Source organism: Dermacentor andersoni, chromosome 2, assembly GCF_023375885.2.
Source record: "Dermacentor andersoni chromosome 2, qqDerAnde1_hic_scaffold, whole genome shotgun sequence".
Classification (NCBI taxonomy): Eukaryota; Metazoa; Arthropoda; class Arachnida; order Ixodida; family Ixodidae; genus Dermacentor; species Dermacentor andersoni.
The window spans coordinates 87,358,316-87,377,603 of record NC_092815.1 but is presented as its reverse complement, the minus strand read 5'-3'; the positions used below and the strand labels follow the sequence as shown (position 1 = coordinate 87,377,603).

The 19,288-nt window shown below is 43.6% G+C and overlaps 1 protein-coding gene across 3 annotated transcripts in view; it reads left to right on the top strand.

The window, feature by feature from the left end:
• bol (boule homolog, RNA binding protein) overlaps positions 1 to 19,288 on the top strand; it is an 84,435-nt gene that overhangs the window by 48,948 nt on the left and 16,199 nt on the right. For 2 of the 3 annotated variants that reach the window (XM_050188560.3, XM_050188559.3), the window contains exons 7-10: positions 8,494 to 8,624; positions 10,425 to 10,532; positions 10,832 to 10,870; positions 14,895 to 15,150. In XM_050188560.3, the coding sequence (XP_050044517.1) occupies positions 8,494 to 8,624; positions 10,425 to 10,532; positions 10,832 to 10,870; positions 14,895 to 15,150 (534 nt within the window). The remainder of the gene's footprint in view (positions 1 to 8,493; positions 8,625 to 10,424; positions 10,533 to 10,831; positions 10,871 to 14,894; positions 15,151 to 19,288) is intronic. The other variant, XM_050188561.3, reaches the window with a different exon arrangement.

Below are 19,288 nucleotides of genomic sequence, written 5' to 3'. Positions count from 1 at the left end.
TTATGGACGGCGACTGGCTGGCACGTCACATAGCTGAAGACCCGTCCCCCTGCTTGGGTAGGCTATTTATGCTGTACTGGTGGCGCTGGACCCCCTGCTGGTTACAAGATACAACAGTAACCTGAACGGTTCCTGCCCTCAATGCGAGTAATCAACTTTGTAATACATGTCACCTACAACTTTTAAGCTGACACACATAAGCATTTTTTTTTTTCAGTTCCAATAAAATGGCTTTCATCATTCATTGGAATTGCAGAGGCCTAATTCACAATCTAGGTGACATCAAATGCATTATATATAAGTTAGCACCAGTAGCATTCTGCCTTCAAGAAACAAAATTTAGGGCCCGAAAATACATTTTCTTAAAGGTTTTACTGTCGTACGAAAGGACTGCGAGCACTCCAGCTGTCTATCAGGAGGTGTCGCTATTGTTCAAGGCGGCATCCCCACACAGAACTTTCTACTAAATTCTCCGTACACGGCTGCAACTGTCACTGTTTTATCATTTAAGACTACCGCCATCTGTTCATTGTACATTACTCTCCATACCCATTTTACTACTCGCGATCTGGAAAATTTAATTGACCAGTTGTCGAAGCCTTTTCTTTTAGTGGGAATCCTTAATGCTCATTCTACTCTTTGGGGCAGCAATAAAACTGACCAAAAAGGGCAGCTTATTAAAGATTTCGTTTTATCTAATAACATTTGTCTTTTAAACTCAGGTACGCCAACCTATTTCTCGCCTTCTTCACGCACTTTTAGTTGCCTAGATTTAGCTTCTTGCGCATCGTGTGTTTTTAGTGATATTAAATGGGAAGTCCTGAACATCCTGATGGCAGCGATCATCTACCTGCTGTCGTCAAACTCTCATCATCACTACCCATTACAAATTTTAAACCTCATCGCTGGAAAATACATCTTGCTGACTGGCTGCTTTTTGTGAAACATGCAAAACTAAAGTATTTTCAAGTGAACTCAGCGTCAATGAAATTAATAAAAGTTCACTGTGGTTTTAATTTCAGCGACAGAAAAGGCAATACCGCAAACATCTAACCATGTGTGCAAAAAGATCTATCCCTGGTGGACTCCCAAGTGTACAGAAGCAAAAAAGCTTCAAAAGTAAGGCCCGGGGAATCTTATGAAGACACCCCACCTATACCAACCTCTTATGCTTTAAACAGGCCAAAGCCAAATCACGATTTATCCAAAGGCAGGCAGAAAGATCATCATGGAAGAAATACATATCTTCAATAAACAGTTCACTCACGTCTAAACAAATGCGAACAGGTTGGAAAGTTTCGGAGAGATTACTCATCTTACACAATACCATTACTTGCAAGTCCAGGCACAGAAGCAACAATATGAACAGGCAGATATACTTGGCAAACACTTTTGTGGTGTATCTAGTTCAGTGAATTATACAAAGGAATTTTTAAAGTAATAATAGTCTGCTGAAAAACAGAAGCTGCCCACTACTGGTGTGTCAAATGAACCGTACAATTCCCCCAACACACAACAAGAAATAAACAGTCCTTTCTGCAGGGAAAAAGACAGTGCCAGGTCACGACCGTATTCACTACGCCATGCTGGCTCATCTATCTCAAGCATCTGTAGATGCTCTACTAAAATTTTTCAACATAAACTGGGAATCTGGTATAATTCCGGAAGAGTGGAAAAAGGCAATAGTAGTTCCATCTCTAAAAGCCGACAAATCCCCAACATCCATAAGCAGCTACAGACCCATTGCCCTCACAAGCTGTTTGGCAAAATCATATGAAAGCATTATCAATGTGACTCTCGTTTATTATAGAATCGAGAAACCTTATGGACCCCCACTTGTGTGGATATAACAAGAGTTCAACTACTGCCTTGTCCATCTAGAACATGAAATTCGTTATGTATTTTTACACAAACAACACTAACCCTGCCTTGCAGTTTTCTTTGATTAGAAAGCGCTTATGATACCACGTGGAGATATTGAATTTTAAGAGACCTGGCTGACCTCGGCATCCGTGGTAAAATGCTGGACTGCCTAGCTGATTTTGTCTAATCGAACATTTCAGGTACGTCTGGGCTCGGTACATTCACGTACATTTACACAGGAAAATGGCATTCCACAAGGCTGTGTTCTCAGCATAACACTGTTTCTAGTAAAAATAAACTGTTAATAAGATTATACAGTCGTCTCTTATGTGCTCTGTATGCTTAGACGATCTCCAAGTGGCTTGCCCCACCTCAAATTTGCCAACCTGTGAAAGGCAGCTTCAAATCGCAATAAATTAACTTACACTATGGGCTAACAAAAATTGTTTCCGTTTCTCCACACAGAAAAGAGTTAGTTTTGTTCTCTCAGAAACGAGGGCTACACAGCGATCGTCCTAAAATTGAATGACTCCATACTGCTGGTGAAACAAGACCACAAGTTTTTAGGAGTAACTTTTGACACCGAACTAACTTCCTAGCTCACATAAAAGCACTAAAGATTAAAGCAAATAAAGTGTTAAATATTGTCAGTTTTATCTCGTAAGCACTGGGGTTCCGACCGAACGTGTCTTTTACGCATCTACCGATCTCTTGTGCACAGCATTCTACACTACGGCTGCATGGTTTATGGCTCAGCCAGGCAGTCTTACATTCGATGACTTGATCCAGTACATAACCTGGGACTGCGACTGGCAAGTGGTGCCTACTGAACGTCACCTGTCCCAAGTTTATACGTTGAGTGTGATGAACCTCCCTTACAGGAGCACAGAGCGTTACTTTTTCCCAAGTGCTCAAAGTTCAGTCCTCACCACAACACATATGCTACAACATCGTCACACAGTGCAACTCACGCTTGCGCTACACGAATAAAGCAAACATAATTAGGCCACTTGTCCTGCGATATGAGGAATATTGTTGGGATTATGACATCCCTCGCGAAGTCCTCCAGGTTGCCAAAAAATAACCATTGCCGCTGTGGGACGGTTTCACAAGTTATGTGACTGGACATTAACACATTTAAAGAAAAAGGACACCCCGCATGAACACATTATACAAGAATTCCGTGCTCTTCAGGACAAACATAAAAATAACATGGAATTCTACACTGACGGCTCTAAAACAAAAACGCGGGTGTAGGGGCCGTAACGGAAAATTGGGAAACAAGTATTCGTCTACCAAAACATGCCTCTGTTTTCACTGCTGAAGTTTATGCTGTATGGGTTGTAGTTAAAAGATTATCACTGACAAACACAAAAATACAGTCATATACACTGATTCCTTAAGTGCACTGAAGGCTGTACATATGAAATCTGAGTGCGAACCCCTGCTAGGGGAACTACTATACATGGTCACGCTTAACAAATACGGGAGATCAATTCGTTTCTGCTGGGTACCAAGCCATGTTGGGATTAGGAAAGCCTTAACATCAAAGTGGCAACATGAATAGGACCATTGTACAGACAAGCAAAACCTCACTAAACCCGTACTTGGCGAGTAGAAGTCGTGTAACCACCAGGAGTGGTTCTCTGAAGTAGTTTTATGCTGACTACGCATTGGGCACATGCACCTCACACACAATTATTTACTTACAAAAGAAGACTTACCAACCTGCAAGGAATACCAAGAACCACTAACAGTTATGCATATACCGTATTTACTCTCATAATGATCGCACTCGCGTAATGATCGTGCCCCTGAATTTTGTCGTAAAAATTTGATTTTTAAAAAATTTTCCGTGTAATGATCGCACCCCGAATTTGCCGCAGCAATATGTCTTGTGCCAAGTCTAGCTAATAATGATCGCGCTTACCATCTCTTGAATGCTACGCGAACGACTCTTCAAGACAAACCAAGCGGTCTGCACACACCAAACATTCTTAAGCAGATGCACCATTTCATTCCTTTCATCACTTTCCGCACTTCCATGACAAAAAAGAAAGCTGCAACCAAACTTGCCTTTATTATGTGTAGGCTTTATAATGGTTGTGGTCAACAACAACATCAAAAAAGGCGCCATTCTATTCTTCTCGTCTGCACTCGTGGGCACTCAACAAACCGCGAGCGGCAACGATAGCAGCCACATTTGCACTGATACGTTTGAAGTGTACCCTATTCATACACCTACGCTTGTAAAACAGCTAAGATATTCGCCCACCCTTAGCGGAAACGTGCCGTATTAGGATCGCAGTGAAGACAAATGCCACAGTTTCCGCAGCATGCCCGCCCTGTGTTTCTGTCACAGGCAGCTAAGCGTGCCCATCTGTTTCTGTCCCCTCAAAGTAGACATGGCTACGTTATTGCCGCAAACTTGGCAATATTAATGATATTATTCATTACTGATACGGAAGAAACTGTTTCCATATACGTAATGTACCCACAAGAAGAAAAAAAAAATCGTGTTCGGCTTGCTCCGCCGGCTGCCATTTTGTTTTGGTGTCCCGCACTACATGCAGCGGCAGCCGCCTATTAACTGCTAGACTCAAATTCTTCCCAATACCGACATCTCACCTTTGATCTCGCCTTTGGGCGACATTTTGTTGACCTGTTGTCATCTCGCAGCAAATGCGGGGTGGAAAGAAAAACAATTTTTCTTTCGGGAAATTTAACCCGCGTAATGATCGCGCCCCTGAATTTGCGTCAATTTTTTTTATCAAAAAAGTGCGATCATCATGCGAGTAAATATGGTATTACTCACATGCACTCATATTGAAGCACAAAGACTAAGCCTTTTGCACAACTAATATCAACTACACATACCTTTGCATCCTGCTTTAATTTTAGATGATTTGATGGTCCCATTACCTGACCTGCGTAAATTCCTAGACGACACTGGCCTTTACACAAAATATAGATTAACACAGCCTTTCTCCTCTTAAATAGTATCGTAAAACACCTCATGTTTGGCGCAGCATAGCCTTAGCCCCTTTTGCGCCACTAAACCACATTTAACTAACTCTGTAGCAATTGCTACGAGTGGGTGGATGTCTTCTTTCCTTTCTTGATTACTTAGTGCAGAACTATTACATCAAATTCTTACCTTTGCTTCGAGTTGTTAAGTTCAACTTCGCCCTGCCATCTGCTAGCTGCCTGGTTAGCTAAGATGTTGGAATGGCTGCCCCAGAAAGACTATGGTCCGGGGCTAGAGTCCCGGACCAGGACGAATTTTTTTTTCAGCTGCGAAACTTCTTTAGAGGAACCTGTATGGGGTTTTCTTCGTAGCAATTGCTAAGATTGGATGGATGTCTTATTTTCCCTTTATTAGATGTATCTTTACAAGTTTTGTTCAGTGTTATTCTACAATCTTGTTTTTGGCAATAATAATAATAAGAAAAAGTTGTACGTCTGAAAGGCGGATTTATTCTGCTTTGCTCTCAGGTATTGCGTAAAATTTAAACGCAATAGTCTGTACTGAAAAAAAAAAAAAACTTAGCGAAACCTAAAAAGATTGCCATTTGTGCCACGCTAGAAAAAGAGTTTATCTAAATGTCACGCGATCTTGACTCGTACGCATGCATTTTAGGCCGCAATACTCCAGTCTAAAATGGGGCAGCAGGCTCCACTTACTACGAGAAGCAAACTGGCAGAAGTTCGGAATCTTGAGATGACCAAGTGGCAGCCTTGTCCTACACATTCTCCCTGCCCTACCAAAGGCAGTAGGGGTTGAGGGACGGACGTCGGGATGAAAACCAAACTTGGGGGAATTTATTTTACATTGTATACAGAGAGGTGAGAGACAAGTAACAGTTGTACAGTCATTACGGGCCGGCAGCAACTCGGACGCTGTGGCCCGCGGCAAGAAGTTCGAGAGAGTTCAATCAGGGAATCGGGGAATGCTCTGGTCTCTCTGGAATGCTTCTTTTAAACCCTTCGAGGACTGGAAGTCGCATCAAGTTCGGCCAATGGGAGAGTCCGCTCCGATGACGCCACCTTCGGCCAATGGTAGGCACCCGTGCGGTGAGGTCACACCCGGCGGCTCCCCGCGGTCTTGCCTTGCTGTGGTGCAATGCTCTCTTCAAAGGCGGCGAAGGGGGGATGATTGGGCTCCATTGTCCGAGGGCCCACCTGCTCCCGGTGGTTCGGCCCCGCTGTGGTGGCAAATGCCTTCTTCAAAGGCGACCGGTGCGACGCTGCCAGGCCTTCCCGGTACATCACAGCCGTCTTGTTTCGGGACCCACTTTCCTTGCAACAATGCCGGGCGATTCCTTCGTTTTCTGGAAAACTCAAGCATTGAATAGCTACCGCGGCATACGAACTTGTTGGCACGTGAACTTGTTGGCTCGAGCGATCCTCTGGAATGTGTCATCCGTGTTTCTGCATCCCTTACTTAGAAGTGGCGCGATTCGAAGTGGTCTGGGGAATTTGAAGTAGGCTCAGGAAACAGCCCCATATCTAACAAGGCGCAGAGTATGGCAAATGCATACCAGTGGGAACGTTCCTGCTCCTTTTCCTCAAATGCGACACAGAGAAACTGAGAACAGTCACAGCGACTACACTAGAGGTTTAGTGACTTTGGCTAAAGATGGTGTGCAGTGCCTGCCACCTACATAAGCCAAAGCGTTTGAGATTGTCAGATTGCACACTTCCAACCTCGAAGGTCATGGGAAAGTGACACAGGAGAATCTCGCTATACTCTCACCCTGTGTTCATGATGCGCATGTGGCCATCATATTCACTGCACCACTGGAGATGCACGGACTTCAGTTTTGCTTTCGTGGCTTTAGCTAGCTTTTGCTGTGCTGTGCACACGCGTCACGGTAGTCGTGGCATCAGTGCGGGCATGCCTGTTCGTGTGCATACTGAGGCCTGTTCAGCTTCGGCAGCTTTGGCAAGTGTGACAAGCTGCATGTTGGTGCTGTTTCATCTTGTATAGTTCTGTTGAGAAATTTGTAGGGGGTTCATTAGGATATTGTGTGGCTTCTCATGCAAGCTTTACCGCAAAAGTCTTCCGCAAGGGATGCTTGTTGCTTACAATGCCTTCAAGGCTTTAAGCATAGACCTTTTCAGCACCATTCATTTGCTGTCATTCATGAAAAGAACATTCGCCAACAAAGATCACTAACTGCTTTGCACACGCAGAGTTTTCTTGAGCAGGCCTATTTCAGGAGGAACCATGGGATGATCCACAGTTATGCAGTGATTTTTACAGAAGCATACTGGCGAATTCTCCCGGATTATCCAGGAGACTCCCGGATTTTTGTCTTATTTCCTCCAGTTATACGGATTGCAGAAACATCTCCTGGAAATTGCAGTTGTGCCCCGTTTTTATCTGCGTCTGGCACTTTGTATGGCCACGTTGGCAAAAAAAATCCAGCCCAATTCAATCCAGTTGCAAGTCCATTGCGCATAGCATTCTTATAGAAAGTAGTAGGGAAACGCTACATGCATTATTTTGTTCCATTTCGAAGATAGCACTGCCGCTGCTTCCACTGAAGGGCTTATTGAGTGCCCTATTGACTCTAGTCTCATTCAGCTAGCAAGCGAACGCCGCATTACGCAACTAGCAACACCAGACTCCCTATCGTTCCCCTTGACATCAGCCACTGCGGCGTTGCATAGTTATGGTTTTAAGCAAGGAGTGTGAGCATAAAAGGTATCTTCAAGCATTTTTAAAGCAGTAAGTGCACAACCAAGGTGCAAATTTAGCATTGTGAAAAAGATGAGCACAGTTCCGCTCGGCCACGTGTGATAAAACGCTGGGAAATGTTGAAAAATGGAATTTGTTACAATCAAACATGGTGAAGAATTTTTGGAAAAGGCAAAAGCAGCAGCAACGAAATGATTGCAAAAGTGAGTCCTTGATGTTCATGTAGTTATTTGTAAATCTAAGTGGAAGTCTAACCAAGTTGTCTTGTGCAGATGCGCTGTCAGTACTCGAAAAGAAATTGTTGTCAGAGGGGGTTGGGGCGAAGAACCTTGGGAGATGCCGACAATGACAGGCAGCTGCTTGCACCTTCTTTGCAACACAATTTAATGCAGCGTTGGTGACTATACACTTGCAGCAGACTATCTTTCTCATAATATAGATACAAGAATGGCTGTCACTGAGCTGGGAGCGTTTGGGCATCTTTTTCTTTACTTCTGCGGTGTTGCCAAAAAGCTTGGACGCTATTGTTACAACTTTAATGGTGCATCTGCTTTTATACGATTACCGCTTATGTCAGAGTTCTTTGCAGTCTGATTCACTTAGTTGTAACAAGGGTTTACTGTATCAGCAATGGTATATTAAATAATGTTTGATTCTTAAAAAAACTATTTTATGTTTCATGAGGAAGAGGTCATTTTTTTTTATTTTCCGTATTTTCTGTAATGGGAGGGGTGTAGACACAGTTTCTATCGTATAAGAATATTTGACTTGAAGCACCCATTTTTGCCTTTAGTTTTTTCAGAACAAATGTATGCTGTTATTCTTTGAATTGTTTCATGTTTTTGATTTTTGGCCTTGCATGTCCAGTATGCAGCTTGCTTCAAGTGTGCTGGTGTGTTGTTTTACGTTTGCTCTTGCGACTACAGACCCAGCCCAGTCAGTCCAACCAGGGACGATTCTGTACCAAAACGGTGTTCCTTACATGTACCATAATGGCACTGCGTTCTTTCATCCTGATGCGCTCACATACCAGTATTCACCCACGGCAGCTACTCAGGTTTGTGAACACTCTTTTTACCCCATCACTGACAGTTTGTGGTTGTTTTTCTTTTTTAAGACTGCAGTTCGCTGCAGTGGCTTAGTGGCTGTGGTGCCGTGCAGCTAAGCATCGGTTCACAGGTTTTATTTCTGGCTACATTTTGATGTGGGCAAAATGCAAAAATGTACAGAGATTCAACTCCAGTTGACATATACATTGTATGAGGCATGCTTGGTCTGATCCCAGCAGCAGTGGCCCCATTTCAATTGGGGCGAAATACAAGGACGCCCACGTACTGTGCTTTGGGTGCATGTAAAGATCGCTAGGTGGTCAAAATTTATCTGAAGTTCCCCCCCACTTCGGCGTGCCTATAATCAGATTTTCGTTTTGCCATGTAAAACCCCACAATAAAAAAAAGAAATGGTTGGTCTGGTAGAGAATGGTTGTTACGAATCATGTAAGTGTTCTGCGGCAAACAGTAACTGCTGTTGCGAAGTATATATCCTGTAGGTCTGTCTTGTATACAGGGCATCCCAGCTATCATGCACACTCTTTATACGGAAGCCTTCTATGGGGATGAAGTCAGTTATGGGACAAAACTTCGTTCACAGACTTTTTAATTACTATATTTTCGGCGGACATATCAACGTTAGGGTATTAGAGTGACATTGGAAACATCATTTTCAATTTTTCTAATATGCTACATTTTGTACGGATCATTTTTTCCACATGTTAAAGAAAGCCAGTGAAATATTTAAAAAACGTACCATGTGACTATGCATCGGCAGTGCTCTGTATCAAGCTCAGTAGGAAAGTAAACGTCTTGGCTCTAGCGCATTACCCTGTACAGTGAATTGTGTTTAGGCTGGTTCTGAAGCATGAGATTATAGGTACAATACCTGCCACCCTTGGCATCGCTACTGCTGGGCCGGTAATAAAACTTTTCAGCTTCCTTGGTTAGTTGCAACACCACTGATTAGTGCATAATATGCACAAGTACTCCAGGCCAAGTCAAGCAAAATAACGCAGAGAATGTACATAAGCAGCTCGAGCAACTGCTGAGCAATAAAATACACACAACATACTTTTGCACAAATGTGGCAATGTGAACACGGTGCCCACAGTTAGCGTTAGGCAATCATGTTTGTTGAACTAAGCTCTACCAGAGTCCCTTAATCCGGCTTTACATGTACACTCGTGGCAGCATAGCGCACACTACCGAATGATGTCAGCCTTAGAATAACTAAGGATTGAATAACTGCTTGTTTTGTATTAATCTGTGCATGTGGCTGTTGACGCAGTCTGTGTCCATACCCTGGTACCAGCAAAGCATGTTGTTCTGTTTGTAGCCTTGCAGTTGTCTCGCAGCCAGCCTTTCTGAGCACGGCCACTCATGCCAGTGCACCCATGTGGTCTAATATTAATGCACCAATACTGCGGTGCCATAAAGCATCTATAAACCTAGCACAAGACAGGTGCTGCTACTACCAAACTTCTGTCCTTTATAATAGGTGAATAAATTCACCAATTATAAGGAAGTTAGTGGCAGCAAAATGTATTTGTGCCAGTTTTTTTGCATATTCATACAAAATTCACTGATGCCACTTTTTGACTCTGCTTAGTTAATGTTTTTTGTGAAAATCTTGCACTCCTTGCACAATTTAGAACAAAATTCAATGGCTTCTCCAACAGTGTACAACTGAAACAGTGCACTTATTAGGTAATTCTCTATTGTAGTCTCCCCTCCCTTCTTATTACGTGGCAGCTAAAACAAATAGTGCAGCTAAAACAAATAATGCATGCATGCTGGTATTGCAGACTTCCACTGCAGCTGTTGCTGCAGCCAACACAGCTGCATCTGGATACCCTGTTGTGTATCAGCCATCTGTCTACTACCCACAGCAGACCTTCCAGTACCCAAATGTGGTAGGTACCATTCTAGGGCAGATCATTTGTGTTCGCTATCTGACAAAGCTGTAGTGTGGTCGCCGCACTGTGCAAGTGCTCGGGATTCCTCTCATGCCTCTAAGTCCTTTCAGGTTGCAGATCCAGTACTGGCTGGCATTTATTCATTATCCTTGTAGAGCTTGAATTAATTCGTTTTCTCCTCAGTATGTTGAAATTCAAAAACGGGTCACAATTTTCTACTGCAAATAATGTGGAGACCACATGTTAAGTTGTGAAGTCATTATTGCTGCTGAGCATTGCATTATGCTTTATTTCAGTGGAATGCAGCTAATGGACAATGGAGATGGGCCCCACCTGTAAGTGATAGATTTGTTATTCCTTCTTTGAACGTTCCTTTGCAGTGCTACTTTGAGCATCTGTGTTTTTGGTTAAACTTGTTCTTTTCTATTATTGTTATTAACCCTTTGAGGGACGAATTATTTTGAAGAACACCTTCCCAGGTGGTCAAATTACATTATTGTGGATCTTGAATGTACAAAATGTATAGTCAGGAATAAATAGTAAAAAAAAATTAGGAACAGTATTTTGGTGTCGGCATCACTCAGAACTGCAAAATGTTCAATAGTATTTCAGAGCGGTACTCCTTGAAACACTGTTCTACGCACAGCGCCTTATCGCAGTCTACACCCCTAAAATGAGTGTCTGTTCTCCTCTTGGAGCGACGAGTTGCGTTGGCGCACACATGACATCTTCTCTGCGTGCGGCTGCCTTGGGCAGAGGTCTGAGGCATACTCTCACGTAAGCGCATTGCCACAGAGAGCGAGAATACCTCATGAGCGGTGGTGATAAACAAGCTAAGAGCAGCACCAATCAAGATAGAAACCAACTTCCGCCGCCCCTGCGAGGGCGTGCAGACAAAGAAAAAAATCACGTTTCGCGTGCCTCTGTTGCAATCACACGGCGGAAACGAAACCGCGAAAGCATGTTGCCGCTAAGAGGGAGAATACCTTGCGAGCGGCGGTGATAAACAAGCTAAGAGTAGCGCCAATCAATGTAGAAATCAACTTCCACCGCCCCTGCAAGAGAGTGCCAACAAAGAGAGAAACGTAGAAAAATGACGTTTCGCGCGCCTCTCTTGCGATCACGCAGCGAACCCGAAACCGCAAAAGGGGTGTTGCCGCTGTCTGCACGATGCACTGAAGCTAGAAATGAGTTCTGTTTGTCTCCCCAAGAAGGTAGCGCAAATTTCAAATGCTTCTTGCAAGTCCTAAGAGGTGGCAGCACCTCCCAGTAAGCACGCATCGTCATTATGGCGCGAAATTTAAAACGGAGGGTCGAAACCGTACCCGTACGGCAAAGACCTTGCGGGACAGAAAACCGCCGCCGTACATGTACTGCAAAAACCTTCAAAGGGTTAATCAAGCACCAGCACACTTTTTTCTTATTACCAATACTTCAACGTATGTTGTTCTACTGGACACAGAAGACAGTAACAATGCTGATAAAGCATTTTGTGGTAACATTTTAGCCTAAAGACGTATTTTCCAGTTTATTCATTGCATGGGAATTTGGTCACACAGTTGTTGTGACTTAATGGGCTGCAGATCATACCGGACTTTAGTAAAACTTGTTTCTTAATGATAAAGCTGAAGCTATTATTACTCTTTCTTTAAGGTATTACTTTTTGAAACCAGCACATTTATTTGAGCATGTCATGAACAGGGGTTCCTGCCAACAGCATATTGCAAGTTCCCCAAAGTTGGCCTAGATATGCTGTGTTCATACAAGGAGCTGCACTCATCTTTTTCAGAAACTTTGTATTCTTTGTGTCGAGCAAAGATGGTAGCTTTTGAAATTATGTCCTTTCTGGAAGTTACTGTTACTGTCCTGATGCAAGCCATTTGTTGGAAGCTTTCACTTATTTTGCATATCCATTAGTTAAGGCCCACCCATTTGTTTTCCCGAATAGGAAATTTGCTTTTGTCTGCACAGTATCGCATTAATATTTGCACAGTGCACAAGCTTTCTTTACATATTATTTAGCCCCTCTTATAGCAGGCATGCTGTAAACATTTGGACACAGTCGAACCTCGTTTTAACCTGCCGTGGTTGCTTAGTGGCTATGGTGTTGGGCTACTGAGCACGAGGTCGCAGGATCGATTCCCGGCCACGGCAGCTGCATTTCGATGGGGGCAAAATGCGAAAGCACCTGTGTACTTAGATTTAGGTGCACGTTAAAGAACCCTAGGTGGTCCAAATTTCCGGAGTCCCCCACTGCAGCATGCCTCATAATCAGAAAGTGATTTTGGGACGTAAAACCCCATAATTTTTTTAACCACGTTTTACCAATTAAGTTTCATTTGTCATGAAAATGCACTTATCATATTTGTTTTTCATTATAAGCACATGTTCATTTCATGCTGATATTTAAAAAACATTTCAATTTTCTTCATTATATCGAGGTTTGATACTATTTGAAGAACACTGCTTGATAAGCTATGTTTAGTAAAATGTCTGCAGCCGTTCCATGAATAGCACATACTTGTAGTGTGCCAGGTTTTCAACTGACTTGGGCCACCTGCCTGATTTGCAGGTTCATTGCTGCCATGACTAGCTTTCGTGCCCTTTCTGATCAACTGCTCTCAAGCATCAGGGTTTTATTCCTATGGTCATTCCTAACATGCCTTCATGATAAATGGAAGGCAGTGGCTTTTTCCACAGTAACTGGTCTTGCTCTACTATTTGTACCATCTGTTCGAAAAAACATCCTCAAAACGCTGGATCTAAGCAAAAGCACTTCATACAGGTCCCTTAATGAATAATCTTGTGCAGCCTGTCACTGAAATTTGCATATGTTTTCAGTTAAAGAAACAAGCCGCCAGAGAAAGAAAAGGCTGAGGCAACTGCTTCTGTGTGTTTTCTTATGAGGCTACCCCTTAACTAGTGTGACGGACGAGTCATCTGAGTGTGAGGTGTTGGCGGCTTGTAGGGCAGCAGTGGTGGAACACCGCCTTCCCCTGGTGTGGCGCCACCATCCTCATCCTTCCTGGAGTCAGATGGTGGGATGCAATCGGGACCACGGCAGCCCTACCTGCTGCGAGACCGAACTTTCTGAGCCGGGGTGGAGGGCGTCCTTCTCCCTTTTATCTCTTCTCCTTCTATCTCTTCTCCCTCCCTTTCCTTTCCTCACTGCTGCCATTGCTGGTGCTGCTTTCTGCATCTCTCTTCCTGTCCCTCTGCCGCGACATTCTTGCCCACTTTCGTTCGCTCCTCGGGACCACCAGGCACGCCCTGCAGGTCTGGACTCTTCTTTGCTCTCACTTTTGTTCAGTTCTACTTTTCTGATTACTTTCACCTTTAAAAAGTGGTCATTGGTTGGCTTCTGGCACATTAGGAGGTTTAGTTTCTGAAATAAATGTTGCACTAAGATGGTCAGCAGTTGTGGGGCTGCCAGCTGTCCTTGTTTTTCTTTTTATTATTATTATTATTTTTTATTATGTGCTAATTGGCTAATGTGAAATAACAAGCTCAAACTTAATTTTGCTCTTTTTGAGGTTTTGTTCACGCTTTGTGCAAAAGGATCTTCTTGGGGCTTCATTGCATAAAATTGAAGATGGTCATGACCTACGTGTCTGCACTTTTGCTTGGATAAGTGCCTTTTGTATTGATTGGTTTGGACAGCAAGCTATAATGGGCAAATGCAATGCATCACATTTAGCATTGCCCAGCAATAAAATTTCTGTTGATTCAGAGTCGATGTTGTCCACTTGTATGGAATGTCAGGCAATCCACATTTTTTAGCCTAACATAGATGTCAGAACAACAAATGCACTTTCTTACGCATGGTTATATAAACACTGGAAGCAAGTATTTTGATATATAACACCGTGGAAGTTATTTTTATGCTATCTGGCAAATGGTGCATTTTTCATCTCTCTCATTCTGGTCATCAGTGTGTAAACAATGCGAAACAAAATTTGCTTGCAAATATTGAATCTTGTTACTATTTACGGTCAACAAAAGGGATTGATTTTGTATGGAACATAAGTGCATGCTTTGTAAAGTACTTCATATCGGGTCAGGCTTGAAATAGTTCAAAGAGGAAGCCTCTTGTAATTGCAGGCTTGCTTGAGGAAATGAACTGCAGTGTGCTTTGTAGGAGCACTGCAATATTGAGAACTGGGATTGATGTGACATTTTTGTGGTGCAAAGATGAGCTCTGGTGAATGACAAGCAAAATAAAATACAAGTATGAGCGGCATAGGTTTAAAGTGCAATGGTTGGATAATTTGCGTAGGCTGCTAACGGGGCAAAATCAATTGCAGCTATAATTGCAGCTGCAGTGGTTGGGCCCTGTTGTGCATATCTTGTACTTTACAGGCTACAAGCCATCCCGCCACTGCACACCCCACATACCTGTATCCAACCACCTTGGTGAGCCTTGGTGGTGGTGGTAGCACGGCATCAGCTGAAGGTCAGGAGTACCAAGACCCAGCCATCGTGGAGACTGGCTCTGAGGTAGGTGCCGCCGTGACGCCAAGCACACAGGTTCGCAAGCAAGACGACAGCGGTGGCACCCCGACCCCCTCCTCTCTCCTGGCCTCTGCCTCTACAGCAGCGTCGTTGGGCAGCTTCTGTGAGTCGTGTTCAAAGGGCTCTCTGTGGTTCCTCGTCTGTCTCGTCGTGATTAAACATGGTGTTGCCTGCAGCTGTTGACTCGGCTATGTCGTCTGCAAAATCCACGTGTGGCTGGCCCTGTCTGGTTGCCCCATACCTACCTCTGTCGCTCCCACTACTGTCCTTGCTAAGTTGTCGATCATTTCGAAATTAAAGCTTCCTTCCACAAGGTTGTTGAAATCCTTTGTTAGTACAGGTTCATGATACTCTGGGAAAGTGATTCTTTGTTGTCTGACATGGTGACTCCTTTGCTTTGTGCATCACTTGGAGTGTGTAAACTTGCTTTTCTGACATCAACAGCTGTGTATGTTTCCATCTTCTGTTGTCATTTGCGTTGTGGCTATTCATGTTTACTGTCTTGTGCCGTTGCACTCAACTAACCATTGTGTTGTGTGGCAGCACAGAGCTTGTCTGGCCTGCCACTTGACCAGGGCATGTGTGTACGAGGTCGTAACCTTTGTATTTGAATTCTGTCCGGGTGTTAACATTGACTATTACTGTGTGTACAAATTTTTTATCTTACTGTTAACCCTTTCAGGGTCGATTTCTTTCGTCATATGCGACCGTCCAGGGTCGATTTTTTTTATTGCAGATTTCAATTCTTAGGGACCTATTTCGAAAAAAATATTACACTTTTTCTAGGGTGAACGTAAGGTGAGAAAAAAATATTTTACACTGGTATATATGCACTCTGTTCATGAATAGCAAAAATAAAGAAGGAAATAAACTTATAAGAATTAAAAATTTGATGCATCTTTACACACATAGTTCAAGGCCTTGAAAATTCGCACACGAGAATATTTCGCAATACTCAAATGTTCCTGCTCTTACACTAATATCTAATATGTACATCCACAGCATAATCGAACTGCATAGGTGCGCAACCTGAAGAAAACTGTGTGGTTGTCTGCCCGTCAAAAAAGCACAACATGTGACAAACTTCCGCTATTCTTCATCTTATGGCCAACCAGAGGCAATTAGTTTTCGCGAGTGTCACAAAAAAAAAGCACCAGAAATGCATGCGCGGCGGCATCCTTCCTATGCGCACCCCTGTGAGCAATAAACGAGCGAGAAAGAGGCAGTCGCCCTTTGAGCGATTAGGAACAAGATAGCCATCAGTTTTGCAAGTGCAAGAAGCCGAAACCGTCTGCGGAACAAAGCCCAAACCGCCATCTGCCCGGGCGCGCGCGCCACTGCACGAATGGTAGTTTATAGACGCACGTAAGCGAACTAGCGCTAAAACAAACCATGCAACGAAACCCGAGAGAGGAAGGCGCACGAAAAAAATTCCCCGTATACCCACTTAGTGGCAGCACATGACAGAAAAGAAAAAGTTTGGAAATTGACGCGCATTTTAAACGTACGGACAGCGCCGTAAATATACCGCATTGACCATTTTCGGCCTTGTTGGTGGCGCCATATATTTACGTCATTGACCCTCAAAGGGTTAATAACGATTGGGCATTTACAGCATTGAACTGCTCGTGATACATTCTCTAGGCAAAGATTGTTTTCCAAACTGCACCAATGTTTGTGAAGAGTTTTTGGCTTCCCCTAACTTAGAGGCCCGAACCACCCCTTAGGCTTCGTGATATAACATAGTCCACAGGTAGCACATGCTGCTGTGAACATCGGCTGAGTTTTGCAGTCGTACGCGGTATGTGCAGCTCACAAGCGGAATGTGAAGTCGCCTTTCTCTCAAGCATTCTTTTCAAACAAAAGCCTGCTCCTCACTCTCTTCTGGACGCTCTTATTTCCTAATAAAGCACATTCCCGTACGCGGCTGCTATTGGTAGCAGCAGTCAGCTACGCAATGTATTTACCGCGGGTGGCTGCCACGAGTCCACTGGCTAAGCACACTGCGTCTCGCTGAGGACAACCGCGTTTAGCTTACGTTTAGCATGTCCTAGGCATCAAAATCAGAAGTCGTGGCATCTACGTTAACATCCAAATTTAAGTTTGAACGGCCCACCACGGTGAAATCTAGAAGGCGGAGCATTGTGGGCATGCCCCACTCTGCCATAGCCTTTGTAGTTCAAGGCATTGAAGAAGGAACGGGAGTTCAATGGAGGCCATGTTTGATTGCCAATAACGCCGCTTCTGCTAAATGCATTGAAGTGCTTTTTGCAGCAAAGTATTTCTCAAATAGCCTTTCTCCTCTTCGATAAAAAGTGGTTCAGGGCCCCTTTAAAAGTACTCTATACCAGAGTTACGGAGTGGGGCCATCTATTCCATTCCCATTCCACTTCTGGGAGTGGAGATCCCCTGTAATTCCACGCTTTAACTCCTCAGAATGGTTAAAGTTCGACCATTCGCACTCCTGCAGTGGCTGAGCTGATGGACTCCATTCCTTTAATTCCAGTAATAAAACACTTCCTCTATCATTGTAGAACACTTGCTCTTGTCTGTCTATACTAAAACATATTTTTGAAGGCTTTGGAATGTTACAATTTTATGTCACATTTCCTTGCACAAGAACTCTACTTTGCAGCCTGTTATTTCTTCAGCACATTGTTGCGTGTAATCTCTCTAATGTCTACTGCTCAAAAAGTCCTTCAGTCGATATTGATTTCCATAAGAATCTCTCTGCCTATGTACTTTGAAAATGACCATGGGCCCTGAAAAGAAACACTGCTAGAACACTCACATTGAAGAGCACGTGCCTGTTCCTAGTACACCGCATGCCTGATCAATGCAGCACCTGTACTAACTGACCTTATTTCACAAACATACGAAATGAGTATTCAAGACAATTGTACATGTAATAGGACTAGACAAAGAAATACATAAAACGTAATTTCATAAATTTTATTCTCTTGCTTGTCAAATAGCTTCTACAACCATATCCCATCTGTATGGGTTAGAAGTCGCAAATATGACTAAATTGTAGAATATGTTCAGTTCTTGTGATCAGAATAGAATAGAACCTCGTTGATACATTCCCCTTACATACGTTTTCTTGGTGCCAACGTTCGCAATCGAGAACACGAAAAATGACCCGATAGAGTTACTCATTTCTTACCCGTTCATACGTTCCCCGAAAACATGATTTTTCAGCACAAACGATCAGTTCGTCGTGAAACTTCGGTCGTATGATGAACATGAACACATGAACAAAAAAAGGCGCGAGGCGCGCACGATCGAAAACAGTATATAGTCACGATCAAAAACAGTATACAGTCTCTCGTCCCACTTGAAAACAATGGCAAGCACAGTTTCTTATTCTGGTTTCAGTGCGTCTCTTCCCGGGTCGTCACACGCTGCATTCACAGCTATCCGCCAAACCTTTTCCGATAAGCATATTCAACTACGTGTTTTACAGCACGTGGTGCATAGTGCCATTGTTAGCATACTGCATTCTTTTACTAGGTGATGATCTAGGCACGTTGCCATTTCCTGCTGCAGGTGTCGCGATGTGAGCACCAAGTTTTGCTTCAGCAGCATCCGGCGTCACCCACCAGTTTTATTTTGCTTCGGTTTCCAGTCGCCCTCTTAAAACACTACGCAATAGGAAAACAGCAAAATGCGCCTCGCGCTGACGGTACACCACCAGCTTGATGCGTGTCGACATCTTGTGCCACAATGATCTGCACGACGCTTCGCATTACGTAGGTGGCTACGGCAGTCTAGTCTGTCACATTTTTTAGTTACTTTGGGTTGTACATTTTCCCAGTTAGTATGTCTTTTCTTGTGGTTGTTTTCCTAAAGGTATGAACGAAGTTCTACTGTATATCCCAAACATGTCAATTTGTGGGGATAGCCTGTCATGTGGTACCCTCTAGAAACAGAAAATGTTCTGTCGCTCTTTGGGCTTCTTCGAAACCATAGAATAGACAGAGAAAAAGCAGTTTAGGGGGACAATTCACTGCTTAAACGATGGCCCATAGCCCTCTGTCTGTGGCAGGGTCCTTTGCCAGCTGGACGGCCCAGATTTGGTCTTCCGGGGCTGAGCTGAACAGCATGGTCTGCCACTGCTAATCATTAGTTGTTACACAGCCTTTCGGTTCGCCTGAGGGCAAACCCATAAATGTGTGGCAGGCCCTCCCATACCTTACATAACAATTAAAAAAATCATTCATAATGATTGATGCCTTCAG